The 17,530-nt window shown below is 42.7% G+C and overlaps 1 protein-coding gene and 1 long non-coding RNA gene across 3 annotated transcripts in view; one reads left to right on the top strand and one right to left on the bottom strand.

Annotated features, from left to right (window-relative positions):
- Positions 1–16,969, bottom strand: part of LOC132871474 (butyrophilin subfamily 1 member A1-like) — a 68,070-nt gene extending 51,101 nt beyond the window's left edge. The window contains exons 1-2 of one of the 2 annotated variants that reach the window (XM_060905691.1): positions 16,884–16,969; positions 4,609–4,662 (exon numbers count right to left, since the gene is read on the bottom strand). In XM_060905691.1, coding sequence (XP_060761674.1) covers positions 4,609–4,662; positions 16,884–16,887 — 58 coding nt within the window. In that variant the 5' untranslated portion in view covers positions 16,888–16,969. The remainder of the gene's footprint in view (positions 1–4,608; positions 4,663–16,883) is intronic. The other variant, XM_060905780.1, reaches the window with a different exon arrangement.
- On the top strand, positions 5,318–6,794 carry LOC132871679 (uncharacterized). Its single transcript, XR_009651328.1, has 3 exons — positions 5,318–5,855; positions 6,098–6,406; positions 6,622–6,794. It is a non-coding gene; the product is annotated as an uncharacterized LOC132871679 (long non-coding RNA).
- Positions 16,970–17,530: the final 561 nt, after the last annotated feature.

Genomic DNA, 17,530 nt, shown 5'->3' with positions numbered 1-17,530 from the left:
TAGGTTAATTTGGGATGGTGTACCTAACTCCCAACTGCTCCCCGGGCACTGTTAGCATGGCTGCACACTGCTCTGGATATGTGTGTGTTCACTGCTTCAGATGGGTTAAATGCGGAGAAGAATTTCACAAGCATGCGATGAATAAAGTTGTTCTTCTTCTAACCAAGGGCTCATGACCGTCATTTGATTTGGCTGCTATTCATAAAGTTTAGCAGTAGGTATCACCAGTGAGCACTGGGTTGAATGAAGCCTTGAGTTATGAATCTTTTGGTGAATCAGTGGGCTGGAAAGCCTCATTGCTTCATCAAGCCTCATTTGGCCTTCACTAATTCTGGTTATGATAGCTTAGCATGCTGCTGTTCTGAGTTGTGTGCAATACATGTATTTCAGCAAATGTATGTTTACTTCAAGACATAAATAATGATGTCTCACGGCTAACGGGGAAAATACTGACAATCAACAGCAGAGTCTCCATCCCTGTTAATAATATTTATGAAAGATGGTGATGTAGGCTGTAACCTTATCAGTGTTATCCCTGTCTCACACAGATTTGTAGTTTTTCAATGACAAAAGTCATCTAATCTCAGTCCTGTCTCAGGCCAGCATGGAAATAAATAAATCCATCTCACTCCAGAACACTGGGTCAGTCTTTGTCAATCTCATGCCTTGAGTGTTTGCAACTTTGAAAGCCTGTCTCAGCTTGTAATAAATTACAGTGCCCAGTGTAGATTATGTACAATATGTGTCTATATCACGTCGATTACACACAAACTCTACATTCACCTGGTTAGCAAACAATGTATATGGCCTGAAAATACAGAGTATTTCAGCAAAACTAGAACTTTGCTATTCTTTTTGTTACATTATTATTCATATCTGATGTCACAATAAATAAAACTATGCAGTAATATTTGTGTAAAATTCTGTAATGGTACTCCATCTTGTCAGTCGATGTGTTTCTTTGGCTTCTGCCGGTTTCGTATCCTTTAGTTTGTAAACAGATGCACGAGCACAGCTGTCCATGAGGGGAGCTCAAAACATCAGTGGCATAAAAGTGAATTACACTCTGGAACTGTAGGGGGCGCCCAAGAGCATAATGGGGTTTTAATGATAGGGTCAAAACAGTAAGACTAAAGCTGTCCGAATTAATTTATATATTTTTAGTTTTAAAAACTTTTAGGGTCCCATGTAGTACTAATTTACTTAAAGTTCCCATGTCACAGATGTTTTTCTTGTTGTTTCTGAAATATGGTAATGTCGATTTGACTTGAGGACGTACTGGGCCTTTCAAAGTGGACTGTTACCTTCCCAGTCTGTAAAGGCCAGAGATAATAAATAGGCAGAGAGAAAAGGCTAATTAGAAATGTATGTCATTCTGATGTAAAAATGAACCTGGTACCACTCCTCATTAACATATGACCATGACACTATATGAACCAAGAAGATGGTGAGGAGCCGTCTAATTTTTCACTGAATGGTTCATTAGAAAGAAGATGAGATGTGAGAAGAAAGTGCAAGCGCTGTTCCAGGATGCACAAAATAAAACTGGAGTCTCAATAGTTTTCAAAAGGAATTTAATATACAAAAAATGTGGATGAATTTTATTTTTGGGGAAGTCCCTGAAAATTTCAGCCACATATTCGTGTTGTGCTCAGTGCATTTCACTGAAGACAATTTTAGCAACTTGGGGTCAGATCAGATGGGCTTTGTTACACAGCTTATATTGAAAGACAGAGCTGTTGGAGTTGACCGCAAGTCCGCAAACAGTAAATAAACCATTCAAAAAAAACAAACAATCAAATGTTAAATTCAGTATTAGATATTGTAATAGATTTCTCCTTTTGGAATGAAAATGATGCTAAATTTAGATAAAACATTGTTTGACAATCATAATTTTCTCGGCTACATTATCTGAATTATCCATAATATTGGAGAAATAATAAACTCCCTCGCTTCAGGCAGTTAGCTGTTGTTAGGTCAGTTAGCTTGGTCAGGTATCTTACCCAACTTTATGGATGTGATCGGGCACACAAGCTAAATAAATACTACATGTATATCGTTTGGGGATATTTGTTTCAGATGTACACAAGCATCTGGATGTCATCATAAAAACAGCAAGATAAAGACCGGAGCAAAACAATTCTGTGTCAGTCTGATCAAGTGTGATCTTTTTGGTGAACATTGAGAGGAGACTCCCAGATTAAAGACTTTTTTTTTTTTGTGATGCATTTGCACTAAACTTTCAGTAAAGTAGTTGGAATTATAAAATTATCTTTAAAGGGCCATGCATACACTTTTCGATTATTTTATATTATTCCCTGAAATTCTTCTGTAAAATTGGTGAGTTGTTTTTATTGGGGAAAAAAATGCCTTTGATCTTTTTCTCATGCTGTTTTTGCATGGTATGAAACCCCAATCATGATGACAGGCTGATTTTGCGGCTCATCTCATCTCATCTCATCTCATCTCATCTCATCTCATCTCATTATCTCTAGCCGCTTTATCCTTCTACAGGGTCTCAGGCAAGCTGGAGGCTATCCCAGCTGACTACAGGTGAAAGGCGGGATACACCCTGGACAAGTCGCCAGGTCATCACAGGGCTGACACAGACACATGCCCCTTTTCCACCAAAGCAGTTCCAGGGCTGGTTCGGGGCCAGTGCTTAGTTTGGAACCGGGTTTTCTGTTTCCACTGATAAAGAACTGGCTCTGGGGCCAGAAAAAATGGTTCCAGGCTAGCACCAACTCTCTGCTGGGCCAGAGGAAAGAACCGTTTATGTCAGCAGGGGGGCGGAGTTGTTAAGACCAACAACAATAACAAGACCACGAAAGATCGCCATTTTTAAGCGACGAGAAGCAGCAGCCTTACAAATGCAAAGTCATCCATTATTATTATTGTTGTTGCTGCTTCTTCCGTGTTGTTTTTGCTTCGATATTCGTGCCAAGGTTTATGCAAATGTAGCGACGTAACTGATGTATACAGCGACGTAATTGACGTATACAGCGACGTAATGACGTGACTTCCCTTAGCACCTCGAGCTATGGAAAAGCAAACTGGTTCTCAGCTGACTCACAAGTTGAGCGAGTTGTGAACCAGCACCAGCACCGAACCAGCCCTGGAACTGATTTGGTGGAAAAGGGGTAACAGACAACCATTCACACTCACACCTATGGTCAATTTAGAGTCACCAGTTAACCTAACCTGCATGTCTTTGGACTGTGGGGGAAACCGGAGCACCCGGAGGAAACCCACGCAGCCACAGGGAGAACATGCAAACTCCACACAGAAAGGCCCTCATCGGCCACAGGGCTCGAACCCGGACCTTCTTGCTGTGAGGCGACAGCGCTAACCACTACACCACTGTGCTGCCCTGATTTTGCGGCTGTGCCTTTAAATTTAAATATGTAAATAGCTTTGATCTGATTGGCTAACATCTTTTAATTTTCAGCCACACACAGATTCTGTTAGCCAATCAGAGGGATGTTGAACATGACAACAACAAGAGACACTGACTGCAGGCTGGAGTTCTGTCGACAGGAGACATGTGACTTAGGGTTAAGGTTAGGAGGTCACGTGAAGGTCACATGTTTCCTGTCTAGAGTGGAGCTCCAGTCTGCAGCCAGACCTTCCTCAGACAGCGAGGCATCAAGGACCGTTCAACAACTGATCTCGAGAACTCTCATTTCCTGTCTTCTAAGATGCTTTCAAACTGCTCCTGGTTGAAGGCAACATTGATGTATCCTCAATTCTCCCTATCACCTGTAAATCTGTGCAGCAGCTCTCTCAAGGAGTGGAAAAAAATAAAAAAAAAGATGGCAGACCAAAGTTAACAGAAAAGTTATTTTGCTTACAAATGTTTTTTTTTTTTTTTTTGGGGGGGGGGGGGGGGTTCACTTAGATTTTTGAAAAGTAAATTAGTTTAACATGATTTGTGAGGCATCTGTTAGTCAACTAACTAATTTGGTTTAGTTACATGCCGTGCTGATGTAACATGTTACCGTAAATTCTGTCCTAAAATGTCATTCCAAACAAAAGTCCTGAGATGCCTTTAGTTGAAAGTCCTGCCTTATTATACCTGTCTATTACAGCCATGAGGCAACAAGGCAGCAACCTTCTGTTTCGAACGCAGATGATGGTTGACAGGAAAAGAAAGTTCGATCAGCTTATAATGATCCTTGATGCCTCGCTGTCTTGTTAAACATCCTCCTGAGACAGCATTGTCCCCTTTTTTCGAAAACACCTGATGCAATTCTCGTGTGCTCAGTAAAAGTTCTTCATTAAAACTGTCAGTCTCTTCAGTTAATACACCGACATAACGGGTGTCTTTTCCTCCGTCCTTCACAGCTTTCCTTCAGCTCATGATGTTTTCCATCGAGGTTAACGAAAAGTGGTGAGGAAAGGACAGAGGACGGAGTATTGGGATGCAGCCCAGGGTTCAGTTAATGAGAGTCGCACACCAAGAGGAGCTGATATCAGTTCTCTCAAAAACAACTTTTATTCTCCAATAAACTCCACTAAACTTACTGAATTCCACAAGCTTAGAGTTCACTAATGCACACAGAGAGAGAGAGAGAGAGAGAGAGAGAGAGAGAGAGAGTTTTTCCATACCTGATTGAGATTCCACAAAGCTGGAGAGAATCAGGAGAGTCACACAAATAACCCCTGAAAGAAAGGTTCTCATTATTGCTTCAGTCTGTTTCACAAGATAAATAACACTTTACACATTACACTTGTTTTTGTGCAATTTAACACATCACTTCTCTCAAAAAAAAAAATCTAAATACTCCAAAATACTCATTTTAAGGTGAATACTTTCATAATAAGACATTAAAAGTAAACGTGCTTTGTTCCAAAGTTCATGCTTTCAGTTGGTGTACTTTTGTTTTTGTTCTTTTGAGAGACACCTTTTTTTCTAAAGAAACATGAGAAGAGGTCAGGTGGTGTCTTTGAAGCAACTAGTTTAGGTTCAACTTGCACCAGGCCAAAGTTGTGTGATATAAAATTATAGTATGAGGCTGTATGTATGATAAAGTGTGAGTGATCTAGAAATACAAGTCCTCCGCCGCCAAGGAGATTCTGTCTCATGGATATCCGGGAGCAACAGTCACTGACACAGACTCAGCTGTTCAGAGATGTTTCTCAGTTTATTGAAGGATAACCATGAGGATATATCCACATTCAGGAGTGTGGTGGAGTGATCTCATCTCATTATCTCTAGCCACTTTATCCTGTTCTACAGGGCTGCAGGCAAGCTGGAGCCTATCCCAGCTGACTATGGGCAAGAGGTGGGGTACACCCTGGACAAGTCACCAGGTCATCACAGGGCTGACACATAGACACAGACAACCATTCACACTCACACCTATGGTCAGTTTAGAGTCACCAGTTAACCTAACCTGCATGTTTTTGGACTGTGGGGGAAACCGGAGCACCCAGAGGAAACCCACACAGACACGGGGAGAACATGCAAACTCTGCACAGAAAGGCCCTCGTCGACCGCGGGGCTCGAACCCGGTCCCTCTTGCTGTGAGGCGACAGCGCTAACCACTACATCACCGTGCCACCCATAGGCGGTTTTAAACGGGGGCCGGGGGGGCCAGTGCCCCTGTAAAATTGCTCCTGGCCCCTGTTGTGGCCCCTGTGCTGAACAGATAATAAGATTTATTATTTTCGACATGCGCTGGCTCAAAGATCGGAACTGACATGACGGAGTGTTCTACACGGACTCCTTAAAGCGCTACACGCACACTGTTACCTGCAGCAGAAAGACCAGCAGCAGCATGAATTGTAAACTTCGGATGTGAGAGATAACAGCTGCAGCCCTGCAAGGACTAGGCTACTGCAAAGAGGCGAAGGTAAGGAAAATTATTCAATTTTGTAATGTCAGTGTTTGCACATATCCGTGTTTTACTGTTGTTGTTCACTACAATAATAAATCTGTTTTATTGTGCTTTCTTAGTGCGTTGCACAGCAATAAGTAGCCTAACTTAATATTTTTGGGAAATGGGTAAAATAACTGACAGTGTTTAACCTGCTTGTAAAACTTGAATGGCCTTGTGATATGTAGAGGCTACGTTCCTCTCTGTTTACTTTTTAGTATAGGCCTACTGTAGGCTGTCATCATGGAAAGGAGCAAGAAGGAGATTATGTCCTTTTTTGCCCCTGTTGGCAAAAAGCAACATAGAGAGAGTAAGGAAGATGAAGATTAAGAAAGAGGAGAGAGAGCCAGAGGTGGAGAGAGAGCCAGAGGTGGTGGTTGGAGAGGTGGAAAGTGAGGCATCTGAAAGGCAATCTGAGAGTGAGGATGAAGACATTCAGGATCAGATTGAGGGACAGAATGAGGGACAACCCAACGAGTCATTGGGACAACCAGATTCACCATGCATATCAAGTACAGCACCATCAGGTTTGTGATGTTGAACAAATGTGTGTGTGAGCGGTGTCAGCCTACAATTCATATAGCCTAGCCTGAAAGTGTGAAGTCTGAATAATAATTAATAAATATAAAATAAAAATAGATATAATAAATTAATAAATGAATAATGATAAATAAATGAATAATGATAAATAAATGTTGTTCTCAGTCGCACTCTCATATTTACTGTATTCATCTTTCTCCAGATATCAGCAAGTGCTTGGACGACACTCCAGTACAGCCACATCTGAAGAAAAGGTTCATTTTATGCAAAAATAGAAATCTTATTTTACAAAAAAGAGAAACATGGTTTTAAGATTTATTGAGCACAATTTATTTTATGTTTAGGCTATTGAGACAGAATGTTTCTCATTGTATTTATGCTCAATGTATGTTGTTTTGGTTTTAAATAAACTAAACAAAACATTTTGAACACTTAAATATTGCCATGTTTTGTCCTTATATGTGCTCCCATGAAAAAACACTGGCCCCACCTCGGCCCCCCTAGTAATTTTGGTCTAGAACCGCCACTGGTGCCACCCTGTGGTGGAGTGATATGATTGGAAAATGTGATTTCAGGAAGCAGAGTTGTCCGAGTGTGATGGGGAGCTTCAGTGGGTGATGGAAAAATACTGAGCAGGATCGCTTTATGACAGAGAGCAGATGTGCGAGCAAAGATAAGTTTCAAGGATTGAGCTGAAACTCACCAAAACAAGCTACAAGCACAAATCTCTCTATTAATGTATTCACACTAAAATACTGACTCGGTTTTTAAAGGAAAAATCCACCCTGAATGATTTGCATGTTAATCTTTATAATTATCAGCTGATCTTCAGTGGAGTTCAAGATTTATTTTGGAATGAAATGCAAAGTTGATTTTTTCATCTACACTCCCCAGTCACTTTATTAGGAACACTCATACACCTACTGTTTTACGCACTTCTCGAATCAGCCAATCCTTCGACAGCAGCACAATGCATAAAATCATGCAGATACAAATCAAGAGCTTCAGTTAATGTTCACTTCAAACATCAGAATGGGAAAAATCATGATCTCTGTGACTTTCACTGTGACATGGGTGTTGGTGCCAGATGGACTTGTTTGAGTGTTTCAGAAACTGCTGATCTCCTGGGGTTTTCACACACAGTCTCTGGAGTTTACACAGAATGGTGCGAAAAACAAAACCATTGAGTGAGTAACAGTTCTGTGGGTGGAAATATCTTGTTGATAAGAGAGGTCAGAGGAAAATGGACAGTGTTGACATGTGTGAATATTATATGCCCTCAAGTGTTTAAATTGCACAGGATACTTTTATTTTGTATTTTGAGGGGAGCCAATAATGTGCATTGTTAAGGTCACGTGATATAAAAATGTGTGTGCGCAGCAATAAATTACTTTTGCCTGGACTCCCACAGTAGCGAGTTATGCATGTTTACTTCGTATAGTTTAATTCCGTTATCCCTGAGTTTGCACGAGTCTCCGTGCGATAGGCTACTCTGGTAACAGGTTATGGGCCCAGAAGTGCTCAGTGAGGTAATGAAGAACTTTGTCGGAAAGTTTTGCATGCAAGTTGCCAGCTATTAGCCACCTAAGCGAGCCAAGATGGCGAACAGAAATGAGAGGAGGATCATGGACAGATCGAGCAGCAGCCGCTGGTCTCGACTAGTTTTCGATGGAGATGAAAAGAATTACGAGTTGTGGGAAACGAAATTCTTAGGGCATCTCAGACTTCAAGGGCTAAGAGATACGATTCTCGAGGAACCTGATGAAGAAGTGGATGAGGCAGAAGAAGAGGCGAAAAACGCAGATGCATATGCTGAGTTAATACAGTTTCTGGACGACAAGAGCCTATCGCTTGTTATGCGAGTTGCAGCTGACGATGGTCGGGCAGCATTACGGATTTTAAGGGACTATTATGCTGGCACAGCACAGCCGCGAATAGTTAGCCTTTACACAGAGCTGACTTCATTACAGAAGTTGAGCAGCGAAAGCGTCACCGAATACATTATTCGCGCAGAGACTGTGATGACTGCTTTGAGGAATGCTGGTGAAGAGTTGAGTGATGGGCTACTTGTGGCGATGGTCTTGAAAGGATTGCCTGAATCGTTCAAACCATTTACCATTCACGTAACCCAGCGAGATGATACCATGCCTTTTGCCGAGTTTAAAACAAAGTTGAGAAGCTACGAGGATACCGAGAAAATGCGCACTACAGCCACCGAGGACAACGTGATGAAGGCGCGAGTACAGCCAGGCGGGAGATCCAGAGCATATGCAAGTAATCGGGGAGCTGAAGTGAATGCGGATATAGTGTGCTTCAAGTGTGGACAGAAAGGACATAAGGCAAAGGGCTGTTCACGCAAACAGTGGTGCAATCACTGTAGAAGCAACACACACCGAGATGGCAACTGCAGAAAGAAACAGCTTGGAGATGTAACGCGACAAGCTTCAGATGGACCAGAGAACAAGGCGTATGCGTTCCTGATGAGCGACAGAGAAGTTGAACCAGCGGCAGCCTACCAGTCCGGTCGTGGTGTGAAAGAGAAAGGCCTGATGGTGGACACGGGGGCGACCTCACATATCATTACGGATATAGCCAAATTCAAGAAGTTCGACCCGAGTTTCCAGCCTACAACGCATTGTGTGGAGTTGGCTGATGGCACTCGGAGCAACGGAATCGCGAAGAGTAGAGGAAATGCGGAGGTGTGCTTGATCGACAGCAGAGGCCGCTGCCACAACGCGACGCTGAGACAGGCACTCTTCATCCCTTCATATCCGCAGAACATTTTTTCCGTTAAGGCAGCTACAGCAAGTGGAGCAACAGTCATCTTCAAAGAGAAGAACAGCCTGTTACAGGACAGAGACGGTACCAAATTCCACATTCACGAATTGAACAAACTCTACTACTTACAGACTGTGAATGGTGAGTGTGATGATGATCAGTGTAACGGGTGTTATGACATGCAAACGTGGCACGAAATTCTAGGCCATTGTAACTACAATGATGTACAGAAATTGCAGAATGTAGTTGATGGTATGACAATCAGGGGGAAAGTAGACAAGTCTACATTACGATGTGATGTGTGTACCCAGGGGAAATTTACCCAAAGTAGGAGCAGAGAGCCTGATGCTAGGGCTACAGCAGTTCTGCAATTAGTGCACACAGATTTAGCCGGTCCAATTGACCCGGAGTCCCGTGATGGATATAGGTGGGCAGTTTCATTCACTGATGATTATTCCAGTGCTGTGTTTGTGTATTTTCTGCCAAATAAGAGTGACACTGTACAAGCAACTGAGAAATTCCTAGCTGACATGTCCCCATATGGGAAAGTTAAATGTATCAGATCTGACAATGGTACAGAGTTCATGGGGAAGGATTATCAGGCATTGCTTAGCAAGAATGGAATTAGGCATGAGACGTCAGCACCCTATTCGCCCCACCAGAATGGAACAGCAGAGCGAACCTGGAGGACATTGTTTGATATGGCCAGGTGTATGCTTATCGAGAGCGAGTTACCTAAGAACTTGTGGACCTATGCAGTACAGACTGCAGCTGTAGTGAGGAACAGGTGCTTCAGCAACCACACAAAGCAGACACCGTACTTCATGCTCACAGGGAAACAGCCTAATATCTCAAGAATGCAGAAATTTGGGGCTGAGTGTTATGTTTACAAACAAGACAAGAAAAAGCTTGATGCCAGGTCTGAGAAGGGAGTTTTTGTTGGATACGACAAAAATAGTCCAGCCTACATGGTTTATTACCCAGAAAGTAGGAAAGTGCAGAAGCATAGGTTGGTGAAGTTTGTTCCCAAGACGAGAGTAGAACAGCAGACACAGACTGACATGACACCAGATGACGATGACTTGGAGGTGTCGATTAGACTTAACAGAACCAGACAGAATGCCGATGAGAGAGTCGGACAGACTGAGACCCAAAATCCAGTAACGGAACCTGAGGCCAGTAGCCAAGCGCAGCCAGTTCAGACTGAGGAGAGGCGTAACCCTCCCAGAGAGAGGAAGAAGCCAGGTTATCTAAGTGATTATGTTACTGATGACAAGCTACTGATGAACATAGACTACTGTTACAGATTGGTGTGTAATGTGCCCCTGACATTCAGGGAAGCAGTAGCCTCCAATGAATCTAAAGAGTGGATTGACGCGATGCAGGATGAGATGCAGTCATTAAGAGAAAATGACATGTTTACCCTAACCAGCTTACCTGAGGGAAAGGAGGCAGTGGGGGGTAGATGGGTCTACGCCATTTAGAATGATGTTGATGGGTCAAATAAATACAAGGCACGTTATGTAGCCAAAGGATACAGTCAGAAGATGGGGGTGGATTATGAGGAGACATTTTCTCCTACTGCAAACCTGACTAGCATCCGGGTGTTAATGCAGAAGGCGGCCCAAGAAAACTTGATTTTGCATCAGATGGATGTCAAAACAGCATATCTGCATGCACCTATAGACTGCGAGATATACATGGAACAGCCTGAAGGGTTCGAGGTCGAAACCAGAAAGAACCTAGTGTACAAGTTGAACAAGTCCCTATATGGATTAAAACAGTCAGGCAGAAATTGGAATAGGATGTTTGATGACCATATGTGTGAGAATGGGTTCAAGCAGAATGCAGCTGATCACTGTGTTTATGTAAGAGAGGGCACAAACGAGAAGGTGATCATAATTATATGGGTGGATGATGTCATCATTGCTGCCAATGATGAAAATGCACTGAAGGTGGTAAAAGAAATGCTCATGGAAAAGTTCAAGATGAAAGACTTAGGCCAATTGAAACACTTCCTAGGCATTGATTTTAACCAGTGTGATGGATGTGTAACAATGACACAGAAAGGGTATGTTGGCAAACTGTTGGAAAGATTCAATATGCAGGATTGTAAACCTAGAGCCACACCTTGCGAGCAGAAGCTCAATTACAGTCATGATGCTGAGAAAATGACAGATGCAAGAAAATACAGAGAAGTGGTGGGTAGTTTACTTTATCTGACTACATGCACCAGCCCAGATATTAGTTACACAGTCAGTAAACTGTCACAGTACTTTAGTGAGCCTACTGAAGAGCAATGGGCAACGGTGAAACACGTGCTGAGGTACCTCAAGGGTTCGAGTGACAAAGAGTTGTGTTACAGAAAATTTGATGACATGGAACTGCGGATACAAGCGTACAGTGATGCAGACTGGACAGCTGATCAGACAGACAGACGGAGCACTACAGGTTATTGTGTAAGTCTTAGTGAGAGTGAACCTCTAATTTCATGGAGAACCAAAAAGCAGCCCACTGTTGCACTGTCAACTTGCGAAGCAGAGTATATGGCATTGGCCGCAACTGTACAAGAATGTATGTATCTGGTACAATTGTTGGAAGGGATTGATGGATATCAATGCGCGCCACCAAAGGTGTATGAGGATAATCATGGCGCAATTGCTTTAGCGAGAAATCCTGTAAGCAGACAAAGATGCAAACATGTTGACATAAAATATCATTTCGTGAGGTCAACAGTAAATGATGGGAAAGTGAGCCTGGAATATTGTTCAACTGACGAGATGGTGGCAGATGTGATGACAAAGCCTGCAACCAAATTTAAGTTGTTGAAATTTGGAAAGTTTATTTTTGGAGAGTAATTGCATGAGTAATGTGCCACACAGTGGTAAATTGTTTTGATTTATTACAGTAACAATGTGAGTGCAAGTGGGGGTGTTGACATGTGTGAATATTATATGCCCTCAATTGTTTAAATTGCACAGGATACTTTTATTTTGTATTATGAGGGGAGCCAATAATGTGCATTGTTAAGGTCACGTGATATAAAAATGTGTGTGCGCAGCAATAAATTACTTTTGCCTGGACTCCCACAGCAGCGAGTTATGCATGTTTACTTCGTATAGTTTAATTCCGTTATCCCTGAGTTTGCACGAGTCTCCGTGCGATAGGCTACTCTGGTAACAGACAGATTGGTGCGAGCTGCCAGAAAAAAATATAGTAACTCATGGCAACTCTTTACAATCCTGGTGAGCAGAAAAGCATCTCACCATACAACAGCAGAAGACCACACTGGTTTCCAGTCCTGCAGCCAAGAACAGGAATCTTAGAATCAAGAACAAGTTCCGATTAAAGTGGTCGGTGAGTGTACATGTTGGTGATTTGAAATTTTATTAATCGTATCCTGCATTACCCACAATGCCATTCAACTGCCTGGTTATAGTGATGTCAGAAAGATTGTAACTCTCACTTCATCTCTGTGTAAATACTGATGCAGCAGAGCTTTAGTCCTTTAGTCTGTCCAGCTCTCTCACCTCCTCCTGTGTTCATGAAGATCAAACCGAGCTCCTCTTAATCCCATTTTACACCAGACTGCTGTAACACCACATTCAACACACTCACATGTTCACCAAGTGCACTTTACCCCAGACACTGACAGAGTACAGAGCAGCGATTTAAAATTAAATTAGGATATTTATTAGGAATTACGATATCTTGAAACACTACAAATTAAAATGTTGATGCTGATAATCTAAACAGCACAAGGGCAATATTTCAGTCTGTCGACGACTGTGACCGCGAGTGTTCTGGTATCAGGGAAAACTTTTAAACTGCCACAGAGCAAAGAACTGAAAATCTCACTGCATTAACACACTGTCAGCTAATCATATACAGTGGGGTAATGCATGTTTATAATATTTAAAGATATTTACAGATTATGTTCTCATCCATTGCATAAAAAAGCACAGGAATTAATGCTTTGTTTTAACACAGTGCAGGAAATCCTGCAGTTCCAGTAGGAGATTTTGAGCCATGCAGGTCAGCACGAGACATGACTTTTTTGTGCTGATCTCAGTGGAGTCTCTCACACCACAAAGCTGAAATAATTAATCACATATAATTATTTTAAATAAGGTTAAATGAAGCCATTAACCTGATTTAAAATAATTGTGTGATTAATTATTTCACATTTGTGGTGTGAGAGACTCCACTGAGAGTCAAGTTTTAAATCAGGTTAAGTGAAGCCATTAATCCAGCCACTGGGGGTGCATAAGCGTACTCTTGGTGCCGGTCCCAAACCCGGATAAATTGTAGAGGGTTGCGTCAGGAAGGGCATCTGGCGTAAAACTGTGCCAAATCTAACATGCGGAATGAAGAGAGAAATGCCATACCGGATCGGTCAGAGCCCGGGTTAACAACGACAGCCTCCGGTACTGTTGGTCAACAGGGTGCTGGTGGAAAGTATGCTACTGTTGCGCCAAAACGGAGAAGGAGAAAGAGAGGGGGGAGGCGTGTTAGCAGGTATGTTGGAAAGAAGGAAGTTGGACATTTTGTGTGCAGGAGACGAGGTGGAAAGGAAGCAAGGCCAAGAACATTGGAGATGGATGCAAGTTGTTTTATTATGGAGCTGATGGAAAGAGAAATGGTGTTGGTATTGTTTTGAGGGGAGAGTTGGTCAACAGTGTGATTGATGTGAAGAGGGTGTCAGAGTGATAGGCATGAAGTTGAAGATTCAAGAAGTGTTAGTCAATGTTGTGTGCGCATACGCCCCACAGGTTGGATGTGAGAATGAAGAGAGAGTCTTTCTGGGAAAAGATGGATGAAGTTGTAGAAAGTATACCACGGGCGGAGCGCGTGCTGATAGGAGCAGATTTCAATGGACATGTTGGCGAGGGAAACCAAGGAGATGAGGACGTGATGGGCAGATATGGTGTAAGAGAGAGAAATGTGGAAGGGTAAATGGTGGTTGATTTTTCAAAGAGGGTGAATTTGGCAATAGTCAATACATACTTCGAGAAGAAAGAGCAGCGCAGGGTGACGTTTAAGAGTGGAGGAAGATCTACACAGGTGGACTACATGCTCTGCAGAAGGGGTAACCTGAAGGAGGTTGGAGACTGTAAAGTGATGGCAGGGGAGAGTGTAGCTAGACATCAAGTGGTTGTGTGCAGGATGAGCTTGAAAGTGAAAAAGAGGAAGCATGAAATAGCGGAGTCGAAGATTAAGTGGTGGAAACTAAAAGAGGTTGAACATCAGAAGGAGTTTAGGGAAGAAATGAGACGACCATTGAGTGGTAATGGAAGTCTGCCAGAAGATTGGAATACTACTGCTGTACTAGTAAGAGAGGCAGCAAGGTAGGTGCTAGGGTGGTCATCAGAAAGGAGGAAGGAAGACAAGGAGACATGGTGCTGGAACAAAGAAGTGCAGGAAATTATAAAAGGGAAGAGGCTACCAAAGAAGAATTGGGACGATCAGAGAGACGAGAAAAGCAGGTGGTTACACAGAGATGAGACAGAAGGCAAAAAGAGCAGTAGTGAAGGCAAAAGCAGATGCATACCAGGAGTTGTACGAAAGACTGGAGACCAAAGAAGGAGAGAAAGACCTGTACAGACTAGCTAGGCAGAGAAACAGGGAAGCGAGGGATGTACAGTAGGTAAGAGTGATGAAAGATGTAAATGGAAATGTGCTGACAAACAGAGTATTAAGAAGGTGGAAAGAGTACTTTGAGGATTTATGAAATGAGGAGAATCCAAGAGAGAAAAGGTCAGATTCATTGGAGACAGCAAATCAGGAAGCAGAGTTGGTTAGTAAGGATGAGGTGAGGGCAGCCATGAAAAGAATGAAGACTGGGAAAGCAGTCGGACCAAATGGTCTCCCGATTGAGGCTTGGAGATGTTTGGGTGAGACGGCTGTGGAGTTCCTAACAAGATTGTTCAAAAAGATCCTCAAGAATGAGAAAATGCCAAATGAATGGAGAAAGAGTGTGCTAGTCCCAATATACAAGAATAAGGGAGATGTACAGAGCTGCAGTAATTACAGAGGAATAAAACTGAGCCACACCATGAAGCTATGGGAAAGGGTATTGGAGGAGAGATTGAGAAGAGAGGTAGCAATCTGTGAACAGCAGTACGGGTTTATGCCAAGGAAGAGCATGTCGGATGCAATTTTTGCTTTAAGAATGTTAATGGAGAAGTACAGGGAAGGCCAGAGAAAGCTACATTGTGTGTTTGTAGACCTGGAGAAGGCATACGATAGAGTGCCGAGAGATGAGTTATGGTATTGTATGAGAAAGAGTGGAGTGAATGAGAAGTATATTAGAGTGGTGCAAGACATGTATGAGAACAGTGAAACAGCAGTGAGGTGTGCAGTTGGAATGACTGAATGGTTCAAGGTGAAGGTGGGACTCCATCAAGGATCTGCTTTGAGTCCTTTTTTGTTTGCCATAGTGATGGATAGCTTGACGGATGAAGTGAGGCAAGAGTCACCATGGAACATGATGTTTGCGGATGATAGTGATATGTGGTGAAAGTAGAAAGGAGGTTGAGTTTGGCGAGATGGAGGTATGCATTGGAACGAAGAGGAATGAAGGTGAGCAGTAGCAAAACAGAATACATGTGCATCAATGAGAATGGGGATGAGTGTAGTGAAGATGCAAGGAGTAGACGTAAAGAAAGTTGGTGAATTCAAGTACCTGGGGTCAACTGTGCAGGAAAATGGGGGCTGCAATAGTGAGGTGAGAAAGAGTGCAGGCAGGGTGGAGCAGTTGGAGAAGGGTTTCAGGAGTCATTTGTGATAGGAAAGTCCCAGCAAAAGTGAAAGGTAAGATGTATAAGACAGTAGTGAGACCAGTTGTGATGTATGGATTGGAGACCATACCCTTAACGAAGAGACAGGAGGCAAAGTTGGAGGTGGCGGAGTTGAGGATGTTAAGGTTTGCGATGGGAGTGACGAGGTTGGATAGGATAAGGAACGAGCACATCAGAGGGACAGCACATGTGGGGAGCTTGGGAATTAAGCTAAGAGAGATGAGACTGAGATGGTATGGGCACATCCTGAGAAGAGATGCAGATCATGTTGGAAGGAGAATGTTGAGGATGGAGCTGCCAAGCAAACGAAAACGAGGAAGGCCAAAGAGGAGATACATGGATGTGGTGAGAGAGGACATGAAAGTGGCAGGTGTGGTAGAGAAGGATGCGGAAGACAGGGAGCAATGGAGACGAAAGATCCGCTGTGGCGACCCCTAATTGGGAGCAGCCAAAAGAAGAAGGTTAAGTGAAGCCATTGATTTGAAGTTGCTCGCATTTACATAAAAACAGATACACGTTTTCATAAGTTTGTACACCTTTTATAATTGCAGAAGCCAGTTCTCAAAAACAGCTTTTATAACTCAAATGTACACAACTCTGAGGGAAATAAACCCTGAAGTAATAAAATGAGCTTAGAATTCACTGTATATAGCTATCACACACACACACACACACACACACACACACACACACACACACATGATTGAGATTCCATAAAGCTGTAGAGAATCAGGAGAGTCACACAAAAAGAATGAAAGACAGTTTATCATTATTACTTCAGTCTGTTTCACAAGCTATCCATAACATTTACAACATTTACAAGGAACAACTTTCATTCAGTGAACAATTTTACACATCAGTTCTGTCAAAAACTCAAAATACTCACTCATTTTTAAGGTTTATAAGAAGACGCTAAAAGATAAAGCCTCTTTGTCTCCATGCACACTTCAGCTTGGTGTGCTTTCATTTCTGTAACCTGTTTCTGAAACACACCCTTTTTCTACAGAAGCACGCTAAGAATTCAGGTTGTCTCTCTGAGGTCATGTAGCCGTTCAATGGGAGTGGGTAGAGCACAGAGGACGGCAGGACAGAGATCAGGTTTGTATGTAAGCTTTTTATTGCCACACTTTTCAGTCTAACAATGTTTTCTTCCTACAGTAGAGACACACACTAGCGTCTCGTCCGGGGATGAGCCCCTCTGCTCTCCCTCCCTAAATAGGGTGCGGTCACTGGGAAGACACACACAAACACAGGTTAATTGCAGTCAGGTGTAGTGATTCTGCCACTTACCTTCCCTGACTCCGCCCTCCTGTCACAGACCGGCACTTGACCACGCCCCCGCTGCCACAGGTCACTAACTTTGTTGAACATTGTAATGGTCCAAATTTAAATATTTTTCATTTCTTACTTGTACAAATAAGTACAAAAAATGTCAAACAAGGTTTTACTGTGGCTGAGAAAACCTGTTGAAAAAGCTGTGTTACTGTCCAGAGTGATTGTGTCTCATGTCAGTCATTTTATCGATGCTTCCCA

The sequence above is a fragment of the Neoarius graeffei genome, chromosome 1, assembly GCF_027579695.1.
Source record: "Neoarius graeffei isolate fNeoGra1 chromosome 1, fNeoGra1.pri, whole genome shotgun sequence".
Classification (NCBI taxonomy): domain Eukaryota; kingdom Metazoa; phylum Chordata; class Actinopteri; order Siluriformes; family Ariidae; genus Neoarius; species Neoarius graeffei.
Note: the sequence above shows the minus strand (reverse complement) of the source record. Positions and strands in the feature narration are given on the sequence as shown.